General features: G+C 40.3%; 1 protein-coding gene across 10 annotated transcripts in view; it reads right to left on the bottom strand.

Annotated features, from left to right (window-relative positions):
- The window catches only part of BIRC6 (baculoviral IAP repeat containing 6), a 155,914-nt gene extending 140,995 nt beyond the window's left edge, over window positions 1-14,919 (bottom strand). For all 10 annotated transcript variants that reach the window (XM_071739197.1, XM_071739202.1, XM_071739199.1 and 7 more), the window contains exons 1-2: window positions 14,534-14,919; window positions 271-452 (exon numbers count right to left, since the gene is read on the bottom strand). In XM_071739197.1, the coding sequence (XP_071595298.1) occupies window positions 271-452; window positions 14,534-14,786 (435 nt within the window). In that variant the 5' untranslated portion in view covers window positions 14,787-14,919. The remainder of the gene's footprint in view (window positions 1-270; window positions 453-14,533) is intronic.
- Between the last annotated feature and the right edge of the window lie 240 nt (window positions 14,920-15,159).

The following is a 15,159-nucleotide window of genomic DNA, read 5'->3' as shown; positions in this document are numbered from 1 at the left end:
ACATAAGCACTGACAAAGTTCTGCAAATGAGTCCTCATTTCTGGTCACCATAAAGTTTGTCCATCTGAAATAACATGCTTTTGATCAAGCAAACTCTTAGTTTTTTGAAATACAGGTAACTGCAAAAAGCTACTGCCCTGTGACAGCTAATAACTAAGAAACTTTTTCATTTCATGCTGTTTATATCACACTAGATACTCGGGGTCAAACGTCTGGTTTCAATATTTTCAGAGTTATTTACATACTTTTTTTTTTCTCTCCACCTCTTACCTCTGTAACCGGCAATTCAAGCTGAACCACGTCATCTTGTTTTGAAACAGGTGTTTGCAAGGCTGTGTCTAACAGTAAGATGCCATTGAGATCTTTCCTACATCCTACTGCATAATCATCGACAAAGATCACTTTATCCACAGCAGAAATATACTGACATTTCACCCGTCCACCTGGTTTAGCTGTAAAGTGAAAGACAAAAAGCAAGATCTGATTAGAAAACAGCTTTTATAAAAGTTCTCTAGTATTTGTTCCAGAAAGTCATCCAACACTTCAGCAAAATCTTTACTTCTTGAGATGATAAAAAGCTAGCATTTAGGTAGTACAGCTTTCAAACATTTATATTTCCTACATTAAAAAACCAAACTAAACCCATACATCACATCAACTACATTTTATGCCTACAATGGACATCATCATTCAACTCTTGCTCCTATCAGAAGACCTGGTGTTCTCATACCTAATGGAAATGCCTGATGTACTTGATGCTAGCTAAGAATCAATATAACAATTGTACAGATCAGCATGAAAATTATGGCAAAATTGCTCAACTAACATTAAGCCACCTCATCAAGCAAAATCACACTCAAACTTCTAAAAACTAAGTACAATATATAACATGTGCCTCTGCCACATGTGCTCCTTGAAACACCAGGGTAGCTCACCTCTGCTCAGCACTGCACACATGGTATCAGTAACTGGTTAGAGTAGTTTGGTGGGGGTGGAGAAAGAAGGTCAGCAGATTAATAAGGAAAGGCTGTGGCAATGGATATTATTCCCAGAAATGTTTAATGTTTATTGTTTAATGTTTAATGTCTGAGGCTGGATGGATTGTAAACTAAATCCATGTAGTATCCTATCTATGTGGAAGGCAAATTGTTCCATTTCACAGAAGGTATGAGGTGCTGCTACAGAAGTGGACTGTATGCCTGTTACAAGTATATTGACACAATCTCAAGGGCAAAGGTGAAATCACTGGATCATCAACACAGAACATAGTCTTCTTGTTGCACAGGAACAGGAGTTTCATTAAGGTTTTGCATTAATCAAGTCCCTCTTCTCTTTCCTCAGACACTGGATACTGTTTTTATTATGAATAATTAAAAATTACCATTTAGGTAGCTAGCTAGCATACAGATTAAGCATCCAGGTAAAGACAGCTACATAATTCTGTTGCCTTCACACTTTGATGCAGTTAAACAGATATTAAAACCTCTCCAAATATAGGGCACATCAACCTCACCACAGTGCATTTGTAGTATCTTCTCTTTAAAACTCCAGTCAAGAATAGTTATCAGTTGGCCTTTTCACAAAAATTTTAGAAACGATGACTCATACACTCTGCAAATATAGGCCATACGCCTCTGCATGCACGAAGTGTACTGCAACTGTAATTATTGATGTAACAGTCAGAAACGAGACTTCAAGAGCCCTGGAATCACTGGATAGCTGTGAAGTTATCAGTCCTAGCTCAACAGAAAAGGGTCCTCTGATTGGCAAATCTTGCAGTTTCAATCTGTATTTTTGCCAATACACTGGAGTCCCACGAACAAGATGCAGGCAAGAAAGTAAATAATTCTACAGAAAAATAATAGTTTTGACAACAATTCAAATACAAGTTTTAACATCTTTAAAGGTATTAGTTTCAATAATGTGCTGGAAACTACTATATAACTGAAAGATATCTGATGCCCTAAACTGGGGACCTCAGTAGATTCTCCTGGTGTTTGAAGTCTATTCAGTGTGATCCAAGCTATGGACCACTGCAGGACACTTTCTTCAACCCATCACTTTTCTCCTCCTTCCCAAAAGCAGATCACCTTTTCTGTCAGTGCCAACGCCATGAATACTTTTTCTTATACTTTCCTTATTTCCCATCAAGAACAGGAGTACACTCATGCCCTAGGAATAGGAGTTCAGCAGCCTATAAAAGCCATAACCTTTGTGGTTTTCCAGGCTAAAAAACTCCTATTTCATCATTACTGTAGTGCAGTTAGTGAAATCTCATGTCTAAACCACCAGACAGCTAACTAATATCCTCTGTGTAAGCAGTCCAAATTTCTAGCAGCTGATGAAGATTACTGATGAGGTGGATAACAAGCCTCATCAACCAATCTTTTCTCCATTAAGAAACAAAGCAGAAAGTTTTTACTACAGCACAAGAAATATAATGCCTAACAGCTGTGATTCTCACCATTAATATTTTGGTTGATTACACTGACAGAAAGACTTTGGACAAACTACCTTTAGAAAGTTATTTACAGTTACTGATTATATTTTACTTGAAGAGCATAAAACCAAAACAAACTCCCTTAACCTGTGCTAATGGAGGTTCACAGAAATGATTCTATCAATATTTAGTGTTTCTAAATTTCACCTGGGGAAACATATTCTGCAACTGGCTGGTTTACACTTTAAATAGTCTCTGAACTGTTGACAAGCTATTTTGCAAACTTAGGAGTTTAATTTTTGAAGTTCAGAAACACATTTGCAGATGTTTCTACTACTAGTCACAAACTGTATCACAGTTCACATATGGCTGGCCATATCATTAAAATAGTAGGTTGAGAACAAGGAAACTAAAAAATTTGTAAGTTACCACTATAGGAAAAGACACCATGATAGAAGAGATGCCTAGAAAATTTTAAACTCCCTCAATGCATTGGCAGAAGGGTCCTTTCTAACTCAGGATTAACATTTTACAATGTGCCACAGGACTCTGACCAATATTCTTTGGCAAACCTACTGGTGGCACTACAACATTATCTCCAGTCTGTCCACCCTGGCTAAGTTTACTAGCACTATGTAGTGATCTGCCTTTTCACAAATCAGAGTTCAAAAGTTGCTCATGAACTGACTAATGACTTAAGCTGTGTTATTCCCAACTTAGCCCTAATTTTTTCAGCCGTAAGTTATCCTGGATGGTGGAAGGCGAAACAATTATTCAGAATTTTTAACGATTTTGCTTTTCAGCCTTGGCACAAGTGGATCACAGCTTTTCCCAATATCTCTGGCTTATCTGTCTAGGATTCAAAACCAAAGCAGCTCGGAAAACAGCCATTTATGGCTTTAGTCAGTTCCTGTAAGGAAACCTGGCAGGCTGCTAGCATGTTAGAAATGCGAGCCCAACAGCATACTACATTATGGTGTCTCATTTACAACAACCTTAGAAGTAGCAACCTGAAAACTTGAAACAAAAAGTAAACAAACATCAGATTGCAGAAATGAAGAACTTGAGAAAAAGAACATTCCACACCCGCCTTCTTTGTTTCAAACAATACAGAACAAAGATCAGGTATTTCCTGCGATCAAAATCTGACTTACAAAAAATCTTACAGAAAATAAACTTGTTTTGAGAATATGGAACAGTCTAAGCAGCAGGTATTGTGCTCCCTGGTCTGCAGGCATTAAGATGAACCAAACTAATTAGAGAACTAGCCTTGTGTTTCAAGAAGTAGAAAATGGAAAGGCTTGTCACCATTTTGCTGGCTATAGGCAGCTGTAGTCTCAAAGCTTTAGAGCTCAATAAAAAGTGGCTGTCATCTGAATACACATGACTACAATCACGAAGAGATGTAGGTTTAAATGTTCATAGTAACACCTTTGATTTTTTTTCCAATGTTGAAAAAATATCAGTTACCTTGAAACCTGCCAACAGGAAATGGCACTAAAACATATAACAAAGTCAGTCCTTCACTTCACAAGAAGCTTTCAGTGCACAGCATGTAAAAAAATTACAGTAAACTAAAACAGTCATTTGCAGCCATAAAGTGAAACGTGGTAAACACATACACCATAACACTAATTCCATCATGCAAAGACCAACCAAACATCTACAGGAACATCCTTAATTTTCATCTATGAATGCAACTAAGTCTTCAGATTAAGAGCTAAAGTAAGATTTTTTGAGAAACAGAAATCCCATTAGTTCTCAAAACACACACATTACTTGCCCAATACTAATTCTTGCACTTCCAATTTACACTACAATATCCAAACACTGTATCAGTACTCATTTCAAAACACTGCCATGGAAAGCTAAATGGATAAAGTCCCAGCAGATCAAAAGGGCTATCCTATTAAGTTAGTACGACTAAATTTCATCATCAAGCTATTTAAAGGCAAAAACCCCCAAACTTTTGAGAGAATGAAATGGTACAGTTACAGAAATCCTTAAAAAACATCATTAAGAATTAAAAATAGAATTTTAATTTTCTCCTTCAAGTTTAGGAGATACTATCACTCATGACAATATGTTGTGTGAAATTCTCCCTCCAGAAGCCAGGTTAACAGACAGCAAAACAATCCTTTCCATTAGAGACAGAAATGCTTCTTGACAGAACATTGGTCAGCTACGTCTCACACATTTTTCATAATTATCTGGGATTAAAAAAAACCACAGGCATGAGTTGTCATAGCTTGTTGTGAAGCAGGTGCCATTGCTATTGCTACCACTTCACAGAATCATAAAGCCAATTTTAAAATCCAGCCTTCTGTTAGCAAATACATTTCATTATATGCTACCTAAGTAACACAAGTTTGCCAAGGCAAGCATATCAGAACACTTGGTGTTGGAGGAAGTTCTACAAAAACAAACAAAAAAACAAAAGTACAAAAAAACCAAAAGTACAAAAACAAACAAAAAAACCAAACAAAACCCCCAAACAAACAAAATACCCTGTCTTGAAGTATAACTTGCTTTGTTAATTTGCTATATTTGCAAGAAACTATCATTATGAAACTATATATAATCACAATTATAGATCAGTTGCAAATAGTAACACACCAAAGAGGACAAAAGGCAAGACTGCAAGTCTGGTTTAAAAAGGACAAAGTTGTCTCCAAATTGTTTTACATCAGTGGCTCCCAAAGGAAACGACGATATGATTACAAACATCTGGGAACACAGAAAGAGAAGATGGCTGGCTAAGGCATGGCCAAACCAGGCCACCACTGCTCATCATTACTGAATTTATCAGTTATAGAGTCCCTCTTGTTCTTCCTCTTCTGCTTACCTACATTTTCAGCAGAAATTTCAGCAGTGCAGTTTTATCTTCCAGGTCCAGACCCAACCCCCTACTTGCTCTAAATACAACCCCAGAAAAGCACACTGCTGCCACCATGAAATCACTCCACAGGTCCCTCCTTTCTCTGAGCAAAAGCATTCTCAGACTTGAGGAAAGGATGGAAAGCAATATGGGATGGAAACAAGTTCAAGTTGCTATTTGAAGTATGAGGTAGATGGGCTTAAACCAGCTACACACAAGAAACATTTTCTCTTTTAGATTTCACTATATGCACACACCTGCATCTGCAGCATCACCTAGAAGAGCAACCCAAAATGACTCAATAAAGGAAAAACACATTCAAAGCAGAAACAGGAAAAAAAACTAAAAACATTTTCCAAACAGCAAAAATGCTTCAGGAGGGAGAAATTCTCAGCTTAATATCACAATGTGCCTTCAAACTACCTTATTTGTCCAAACTGAATTTAGTTAATGAAGAACAAAATGCGATCTACAGTTTATCTTTTCCTTCAGCAGCAAACAGGACTGTTTCAGTGTCAGTTTAATTATATGATAACCGGTTTTAATAATCCTTCATAGAGTAGAGCAGGAAGACATTATCTGGGCCAAAGCACTGGAGACTGCCACATGAATATTAAGTAGATGTGTCTGATCAAGCAACTACTAACAGACACCAACATTAACACTTAAAAGGCTTCAGAGCATAAACAAAACCCCACTGGGATCAAGGCAGTTTATATCTCACTGGCATTGTAGGCACAGGATCCCCTTCCACTCTACAGAATTAAACTGAGACTGAATCAGCAGGAAGACACTGGTGAGCTCTTTGTGCTCACTCTTCATTCTTGTTTCAGATCTCCATGTATCAAACACTACTATCGTCTTGCATGCCATGCAGAATGCAATTGCTCACAGAAAATTATAACGTTATCCTCAATAAAAAATTACGAAAGATTTCACAAGGTATACTACAATCTTCCCCACAAAGTCAAGCAAATTATGAAAAATTAAGTCCCTGCAATTCTGCAAAGCCCTCACTGAAACCAGTGTCTTCTTCAAAATTCTTCTCAAAGCAAAAAGCTATGTTCAAAAACATGCAGGAAAGAGGTCTTTCACAAATTGCAGACAGACGCAGCATCCACCCAGAACCAGAGACAGTCAAGGAATACTTCACAGCTCACTAACATGAAGTTCCTGTTCTTCAAGAGTAATTCCCATTGCAGCATTTCACAACAAAGAACCTTTGTCAGATAAAATTTTACTACCAGTTCCTCTTTCTGTCCCTCAAGTGGCTAAAGCCTCTGCAGTCACCCATTATACATCCTGCAGTCTCTAACAGGAGAAAACGCCTCCAGTTATGCCACTTTTAAAACTCCAACACTGGCAGAAAATTTCCACTCCCCCAAGCCCTAAGGTTATAAGAAGATTCCAAAATACCAAGATGGAAGAAACAGCAAGTTCACAAAAGCAGACGGGTGTGCTACAAGGCAAGTAAAAACTGGGCAGACTGTCACACAGAATTAGGACCTAATGATTCAACACCTACTTGGCGGCCAGTTAAGAGTAGCATTCAGCAAAGTTTCAAATGGTTTATTATCTTCATCAATAGCCCAGATGCTAGGACAGACTGCACCTTTAGCAAGCCTGTGGATGACGCTAAATGGGAGGCAACCTGAGGCAAGAGAGGCATTAAATAGCAGGCCTGACATTTAAAATTATCTCAAAAAGCAAGTGAATTGGCTTAACACAAATCTCCTGAAGTTCAATGAAGACAAATGCAAGGTTGTACACCTTGTGTGGAATATAATCCCATACATCAACAGAAGCTGGGGATCAACTGTGTAGATGGCAAACCTGTAGGAAGAACCTGGGGGATCTTGATGGACAAGGCTGAACAAGAGGCAACATTGTATCATTGCAGTGACAAACTGTTACCACACAGGGAACTGAAGTGGCAGTAGATCAAGGGAAAAGATCAGTCTCCTTTGGTCAGCAACTTTGAGCCCACATCCAGAATACCATGTCCAGCTTCTGTCCTACATTTGAGATAGCAGCACCTAGGAATGCCAGAGTCCCATGAAGGTGTACTAAGACAGTCAAAGGGGTAGAGCATACAATACAGGAAGAATGACCAAGATACAAGAAAAGTGAAGAAAAAAAGGTCTTAAGAGGAAATCTAACAGCAGTCTTCCATTAGCGCAGCAGTTCAGCAGCTATGTTAGACTGCCGAGTTACTATTTTCCCCTTTTTGACATTACTTTTAAGGAAATACAACACCTAACATGGAAATAACCATACTGCATCATACAAAAATGCGTATAACCTCAGATTTCTCCAAGACAGTGGTCTAAACCAAGTCATCAGTGAAGATTTAAGAAAGGGTACATACTCAACGGCATGTTCCTGTAACAAATGGTCCCTGGTAATTTGTGATCTTTGACAGGTTCTTCTTCCATCAGTTTGCCCAATGCTGTTGTAAAACCACAAACAATTAGCACCCATGTTCTGTAGCCAGCAGCTACATATTTTACTATTTGTCACAGTTACTTCTTTCGATGCCCTCAGCTGTTGTACTAGAAGAGACAATCAACTCCCAAGTTATATTTTCAGCTTCAATGCTATCTCACAAACATGAACCATCCCACCCCTTAAGCTTATAGTTCTCTTAAAACTCTTCTTTTGTGATGAAAATACCAAAACTGCACGCATAGGTGCATTGAAATAGACTTCTATTCTCAGCTCAGTTCTTGAGAATTTCTCTAGTAATTGCTTATATGATAACTAATGAGTGCTTAGCTGGTATTTCATATTTCTAGCACAACCCCAAGATCTCAACTCCACCAAATTCTTGTAATTCAAATTAATTAAATTCATTCCCACATTCTCTTAATTACTCCTTCTTCATAGAAGAGATAAAACAGACCAGACAAGACCCATTATGTTTAAGTCATAGTAAAAAGTGAAACTATTCTTTAGGATGCTCTTTCAAATTCTTTAGAGAAGTTGGCAAACTTGAAGAATCGTATACATTTAAGACACTTATTTGCAGCATAGGAATACTTATATATTTAACATGAGGAGTATATATATTTGATTTAGTTCTGTCACTAAAAAGACATATTAAGGGAAGCTAATCTAAGGCCGGTAAGATTGGTCTTGCCAGGCTCCTGCTCTAACAGGAAGCAAGTTCCTCCAAAAGTTCAGAGTAAGAACTTTTCCTTTTTCTGTACTGAGTGAAGAGGTAACCTACAATAATTTGTTGAAAAATCCTAATCTTGTTAATTCTGTCCTCCCAAAATACAGAAAACTGAACAGAAAAAGCCTGCTATCAAGTCTATTGAACAGAACTATATGTCTTCACCTACATCACAACATGAATGTAGTAGGATCCTGCAGAAGACAATCTATCACAATATTTCTCCACAACAACCACAGTGCCTTCTTGCTCTCCAATAAAACACTCCCTATCTTCTCAGTCTTCACTGCCATCTGCCCAGCTTTCTATTTCCTTAATCTTTTTTAACCCTTTCCCCATTTTCATCCAGCCACTCCATCATAGTTCTGGAAGAACTGAGGGCAATAGCTGTTCTTTCCTGCACCATCCACTCAGTGATAAGAACTCATCTGGTGACCACAAGCAGTCACTGCAATTAAGAGAACATTAACTATTTAAAGGACAGCTTTCTAATTGCAGAGAGCAATACTGTGGCATCACTTAAGAACCATCACAGAAGTGAACTGATCTACATGTAAATTTTTTAGTTAAAAATAAAAAAACGGTGAGCAGTTACTAATCCCAGAGGAACACACAATAAGCTATCTCATAACATGATCCATGACAGAATGATTGGTTGACTCAATCAAAAGTTGACCAAGAGTTCACATGGTTGTAAACCGTATCTCCATCTCCAGGACAGCCTAAGAAGCATTTCTGAAGGATTTCGTGCTCTTCTGGGAGAATTAAAGAAGCCTTGTAACAGCAAGAGTGGTCAATTTTATTTCCTGATTAGAAGGTGACTTGGAAAGAAAACCTAAAATAATTGATCAACATCATACAAAAAAACCAGTATGTGACATGATCAGGAACTGAAATGAAGGGTTTATATTAAAAGCTGCCTTGGTGAAAGCTGGACCACAATCAGCACTGAGTTTGAAAAACAGTCTTTTCCCCAGGACTCTTTGTATCAATGAGAAATACCTTAACCACCTGTGGGATTGAAAAGGGCATGAAATCGAAGTTCAAATCCCTTATGGAGAGCACAGTATTTCCTTTGAGTCAGTAGAAGGGCTTGAAGATACATCTTCCAGCAGAAGACCTTTTTCACAGCCCATTTGCAGAGAGCTAAGAAATTTGTGGTTATTTGACATTAAAGCATTCTGCAACCTTTACCAATGCAGTGCTAATATAGCCAGGAATCCATAAATCCAGATATTAATAATCTGTCAACAAAATAAAAACATTGTGCTATCCTGTCTGGTAACATAACATGTCTGCATTACTGTCTGTTGGTACTTCTGGACCCCTGCAACAAACATAGCAATGCAAACACCCCTTAAAGGCATGTGAAAGGATCCCTATTTTTAATTTACTTTAGCTCTGCTAAAGTAAATCTGATAACCCAGATGTGCTTCCACAGGGTCTGGAAATATCAGTTATTGGCATCTAAGATAAGATGCGTGGCAAGTAAGAAGGGGTATCTGACATACTCTGATTAAGTCAGCAGATAAATGGAGAACACAGTGGTCTAGAATCTTTATCAATATAAAACACAGAACTCAAATCTAACAATTCTATTCTGCTTTTCTAAGTGCTTAAGGCTCTCCACGAATGACCTTAGGATAACAATCCACCGGAATGATCTTTTTGAGAAGCTTTTACCCAGATTACCCTAGTCACATATATGTCAAGTATATTCAAATGTAAGGTGGGCTGTATCAAATCACTATGTATTTCACAATACTCTCCACACAATGTGAAAATAAAGCAGAAAATTCTGTATTAACAGCAGCCGTCTTCATCAATATATTTTTGTCTCATAATTGAACAGATAAATATAAGAGCCAAGGTGAAGACACTTGCCTCAGTTTTGAGGAATGAAGAAGAAAACTTGAGCAGTATTACCACTGACAACTTGAAACAGTTGAAACTGCTGATGTTTTCAAATGAGATGGCAGAGTATCACAACAGTTTCTTCCTAAAGATTATAAGTGAACACTTCCTCTGTGACTTCCAAGCTGCAAAGGAGAATCTTTTCTTGTTTTGCCTCCTACATCACATGGGAAGGAATAAAAAAGAAACAGAACTGGATATCCCTTGATGGATTTCCAAGGCCAAATGACTCAAAGTGATCCAGATGAAGACAAATAGGACTTCCCAAAAGAGAATGCAGACAGGTAGATAACAGGGATAAACTTGCTGCCACAGGTGAGCCTCCTGGGCTGGGACCCATTTTCTTCTTAATTCTTCTATTGGAGAAAAAGCAGTTGAGGGCCTCAGGTCACAATACAAGGATTCTGTTTCCTCTACAGGAAAAGGTACGTATGTACAATGAATAAATTCTTCCCTTTCTAGATTCAGAAGTCTGTATTTTGATTACTGCTATGGCCTCTATAGTAATTTAGAAGGCTTTAGCTATGAAACACTGTGCATTCTAGTGAACAAGACTCTGAAGCTACTGCTACATCAGATTAATCTAGAAACACCTACAGTAACATTCAAGATGGTCACTGTCCATCTGACAGCACATTTCAGTTTTATTGTGTTACTGGTCAAATTTCTCTGGGAATTATGGCACTCTCCCAGTTCAAATTTTCTTAATTTACCTGTAAATAGAAGGAAGTGATAAATCAACCACCAGAAAAGCTGAGAGAGTCACTCAAGATAACTCTGGAAGTTTGCTTTGATTCTTCAGGGGTTTTTTTTGCATGGTTGATTTTTTTGTTTTTTTTGTTTTATGGGGCAGAGAAAAAGCTTCATCCTTAGTGCTGTATTTGGAGACTGATCATTCATGCTCTTTGGCTACCAGTATTCAACTCGAAACTGTAAGTGCACATATTGAAACACCCAAAAGAGAAAATAAAGTACCTGACGGATTTACATGACAGACTGAAAACAAGTCCTGACTAGCCACCACTAGCAAACACAGAGAAAAGTGTAATATCCAGAAGTCAAAAGAATTCTCGCTGCATTTCCAGTCCAGCTCTCTGAAATGCATGCATCAGCCTTGGCAGAATATAAAAGAACACCCTGTGACCTGGAAACACAAGGATTAATGTTAAAGGATCCCCGGATTCTCCCCTTACGAATGGTACTCTGATTCACCACCATGCTCTAGGCTGTTTCAAATGATCACCTGGCCCTCTTGAATAGGTCTACAATGCCCACACAGGAAACTGATGAAAATGTGTGATCATCTTTAAAGCAGTAAATCTGATTAAGATTCAGTGTGGTATAATAACAATCATAATGCTCACTGGATTCGTACAGTTTGGGCTCAGAAGAACAATCCCTGGATCCTCTTTAGACCAATGATGTTCTAGTCTAATGGTTGTACCTGATCTATAACTAAGCTGTCTCTTGACTGTGAATCTTTTGTCTTGCTCTTTTACAGACCAAAGAGTACATTTACTTTCTAACCAAAGCAGCTTTCACTGCTCTACCCAATTCAATATTCCACAGGTTCAATCTTTCCACTGAGAACGGGCTCAAAGCTAAAGTACTGCTGCAGTGAACTGCAACTGCAAATAAAATCAACACTGAGGCCTGGTGGTGTTTCCTTTTCCCCCCTCCCCTCCCTTAATCCTTTTTCTTGCTCTGATTTCTGGTATGTTTTGCCTTTCCTTGGTTAATGAGCAGCAGCATTTCTATCCAATATAAATCTTTTGGCAGGGCAAAAGACCTGCAGCCCCAATTACCAAGGAGGACAAGCAGTCTCCCAGGAGAAGGAGTTTTGATTCCTGGGGAATCTATTTTTAGTTACAGCACCACAAGTCCCTGAAGCAACAATATCCTTTGACCTGTCATTTATGGCAGGGGAGGGAGCAGGGACAGAGTTGGTCTACAGGTCTCAGTGTCCAACTACTACTACCCTATATGAAAAAAATCTCATGCTGTACAGAATGGGCAGACATCAGGGAACAGTTGAATTCCCCGTTTCATCATCTTCTCAAAGAAAGGCTGAAAAGGGACAGGAACAACCATGAACATGATCACTAGCAGCCCAAACAGACACCAACTGCTGAGGTGAAACAGATTACTAACAGGCACACCAGTCTGAATCTTTAAGGATATTCGTTTAAAGCCATTAAACTAAGGTCATAATTTTTTTTTCCAGTACCATAATCCTCAGCCATGATACTCAGATAAAACTTGGGTAGACTGCAAGCAATTCTGTTTTTTCCTGTGAGGAGCATGAATCCATACTCTACTGTCATGCTGTCACATAGAGGGCCAACAGTAAAGGAAGTATATCTGACTGAATATATGCTACAGAAACAAAGCAATAAGTTATTTTAAAATAGTTACTACCTAGGGGAGAATTGCCATTAACATTTTGAATACTAAAATCAAATCCCTTGTACGGATTCCATCACAGAAAGTATAAAACAACAGCTTTACAGTTCAACTCTTTTTCTGTTACTGAGAATTAAACATCTACACAGATAACCAGTCACAAACTATCTCCTCGATTTATGCCCTCTTCTCCCACAACTTAAAAGCAATTCCAAATTCTGGCAATAGTTTGCAAAAGTGTAAGAAATAAAGCTACTAATAAAATAAAAGTGCATTAGGATAAAGCATGGTAGAAGAGAGGCAATTACAGAAGCAGAGTGATCTGAATTCTGAACGAAGTGGGAAACACCACACAAGAGCCTCATTTTCAGTATAAGTGATCAACAACAAAAGGAGCCGACAGCTTAGTAATTCCACACAGAAATTTTTGTCATTGCCCAAACACTTAACCTTTACTTTACCATTTACTGACTTTAACTTATGAAATTAAATCACTGATTTTTGTCCCCCTCTATCCAGTTCGACATTGTAACAGAATTTCTGGTTTTCAAGGTGAAATTACAGCCAGACTACGGTATCTCCACACAACTCTTGATATTACTGTACCATGTTCAGGTGGAAAACATCAGCTTTTCACTTAAAAAAAAAAAAGCTAAAAGCTAAATCTTACTAGCCACACACAACTGTAATGAGAACCTGAACATGGAAAAACACTAGTAAGAAACATTAACTTTCTATACCAAGGGCTGGTCTCACAACATAGCAAAATAACGTATCTCCCCAACACACCAAGATTCTGACAAGTACCACAGATAAAGTACCAATAATGAACCAGAAACAAAAGCTGATAGCTGGCATATGGCTCATTTTCCGCAGTGCTAGTCTGTTAATAGTGTGAAAACACTGATGGACAAGAAAGAAAGTAGCTTCATAGTTACAGAAATGTTACAGCCTAGACTTTACAAAGTCAGTACCTCCTTAACATAATAGCAGAGATAAAGTTACAAGCACCAGATACAGTCAAGATACAACAACAGCCTGAAGAACTATGAAAATATATATGAAAATGTACTATCAAATAACTCCATGAAGGATTCTGACCTTAAGTAATTCTGAGCTGTAAGACAAAAGACACTTTTAAGAAGCAAGCTCTCCTAAAATAAGCAGGTTAAGACTCAATAAATAAATTACTACAGCGTCACATAACAGTAAGAACCAGAACTCTGCCTATCCTGCATAACATGCTTCTTCCCCTCTTTGCAAGGTTCAACGTTATGTCATTCAGAAGCACCCTTGAAAACCTAAAATAAAACCCACAGCACTATACATCACAGCCTTCCATCCCCATTTAATCTTTTAACAACCACGCCAATACATATTTCAGAAGAGAAACGCCTTGGTGCTGCCTACACGAGTATCTCTGCCCCGAAGAGCTGGAACTGTTCGGGCCTGAAAAACGAGAAGGGGTGAAAAAGAGCCGGGGGAACCCCCTCGGCAGTGAGGGCCTGAATAAACCCCGGCCTTTCCCCCGCTCCCAGCCTTCCCATGCGGAAACCCCTCGCCCGCCACGACACCTGTTTCCAGCCTCCGGCCCGGCGGCCCCGCCGCTCCACAGCGCCGCGGATCGTGCCCCGCAGCCGACACGGGGACTGCCCCAGCCCCTTCCCCCCGCCGCCCGGGCCGCGGCCGAGGGCCAGGCAGGCCGCGGGGGCCCTGCGCTCACCGTTGAGAGCCGACGCCTGCAGCGTGGCCCCCGAGGTGCCGTCGATGACTTTGATGGCGCCGCGGGCGGTCACGGCCAGGATGGCGTTCAGCGCCGGGTGGTAGCACAAGCTGCAGAGACCGTCGGCGTCGCAGCGCAGGCAGCCGTCCCGCAGCAGCAGCCACTCGCAGGAGCCCGGCCCGGCCGACACGGGCCCGGGCCCGGGCCCGAGCCCAGCCGGCGCCGCCGAAGAGCAGGAGGCCGCCGCAGCCATCTTCGCGGCCGCTGCCGCCGCCGCCCTCAGGACAAGAGGCCCGGGGGGAGCCGCTCACTGACAGTCCCTGGAGCCGCCGCCGCCAGTCACCATCCGGGTCCGGGGAGAGGGGGAAAGGGAGAGCGCCAGCGTGAGCAGGAAGTGACACAACCGCGCCGGATGCGGAACCGACCGCCGGCCCGGCAGGAAGGGGGGAAGGGAGCGCTAACGGCCGCGGGGCAGGAGGAGGGGCGGGGAGGACGGGGCCGGAAGGGAGGGACTGGGGGGTCCCTCCGCCTCTCGATCCCCTTCGAGCGCGCGCTACAGGGAGGGGGGCGAGCGCCCTGGGGCGGGAACTTCCCCAGCGGGGAGAGCCCGAACCGGAGCCAGCGGG

The sequence above is a fragment of the Heliangelus exortis genome, chromosome 3 (genome assembly GCF_036169615.1).
Source record: "Heliangelus exortis chromosome 3, bHelExo1.hap1, whole genome shotgun sequence".
Lineage (NCBI taxonomy): Eukaryota > Metazoa > Chordata > Aves > Apodiformes > Trochilidae > Heliangelus > Heliangelus exortis.
Note: the sequence above shows the minus strand (reverse complement) of the source record. Positions and strands in the feature narration are given on the sequence as shown.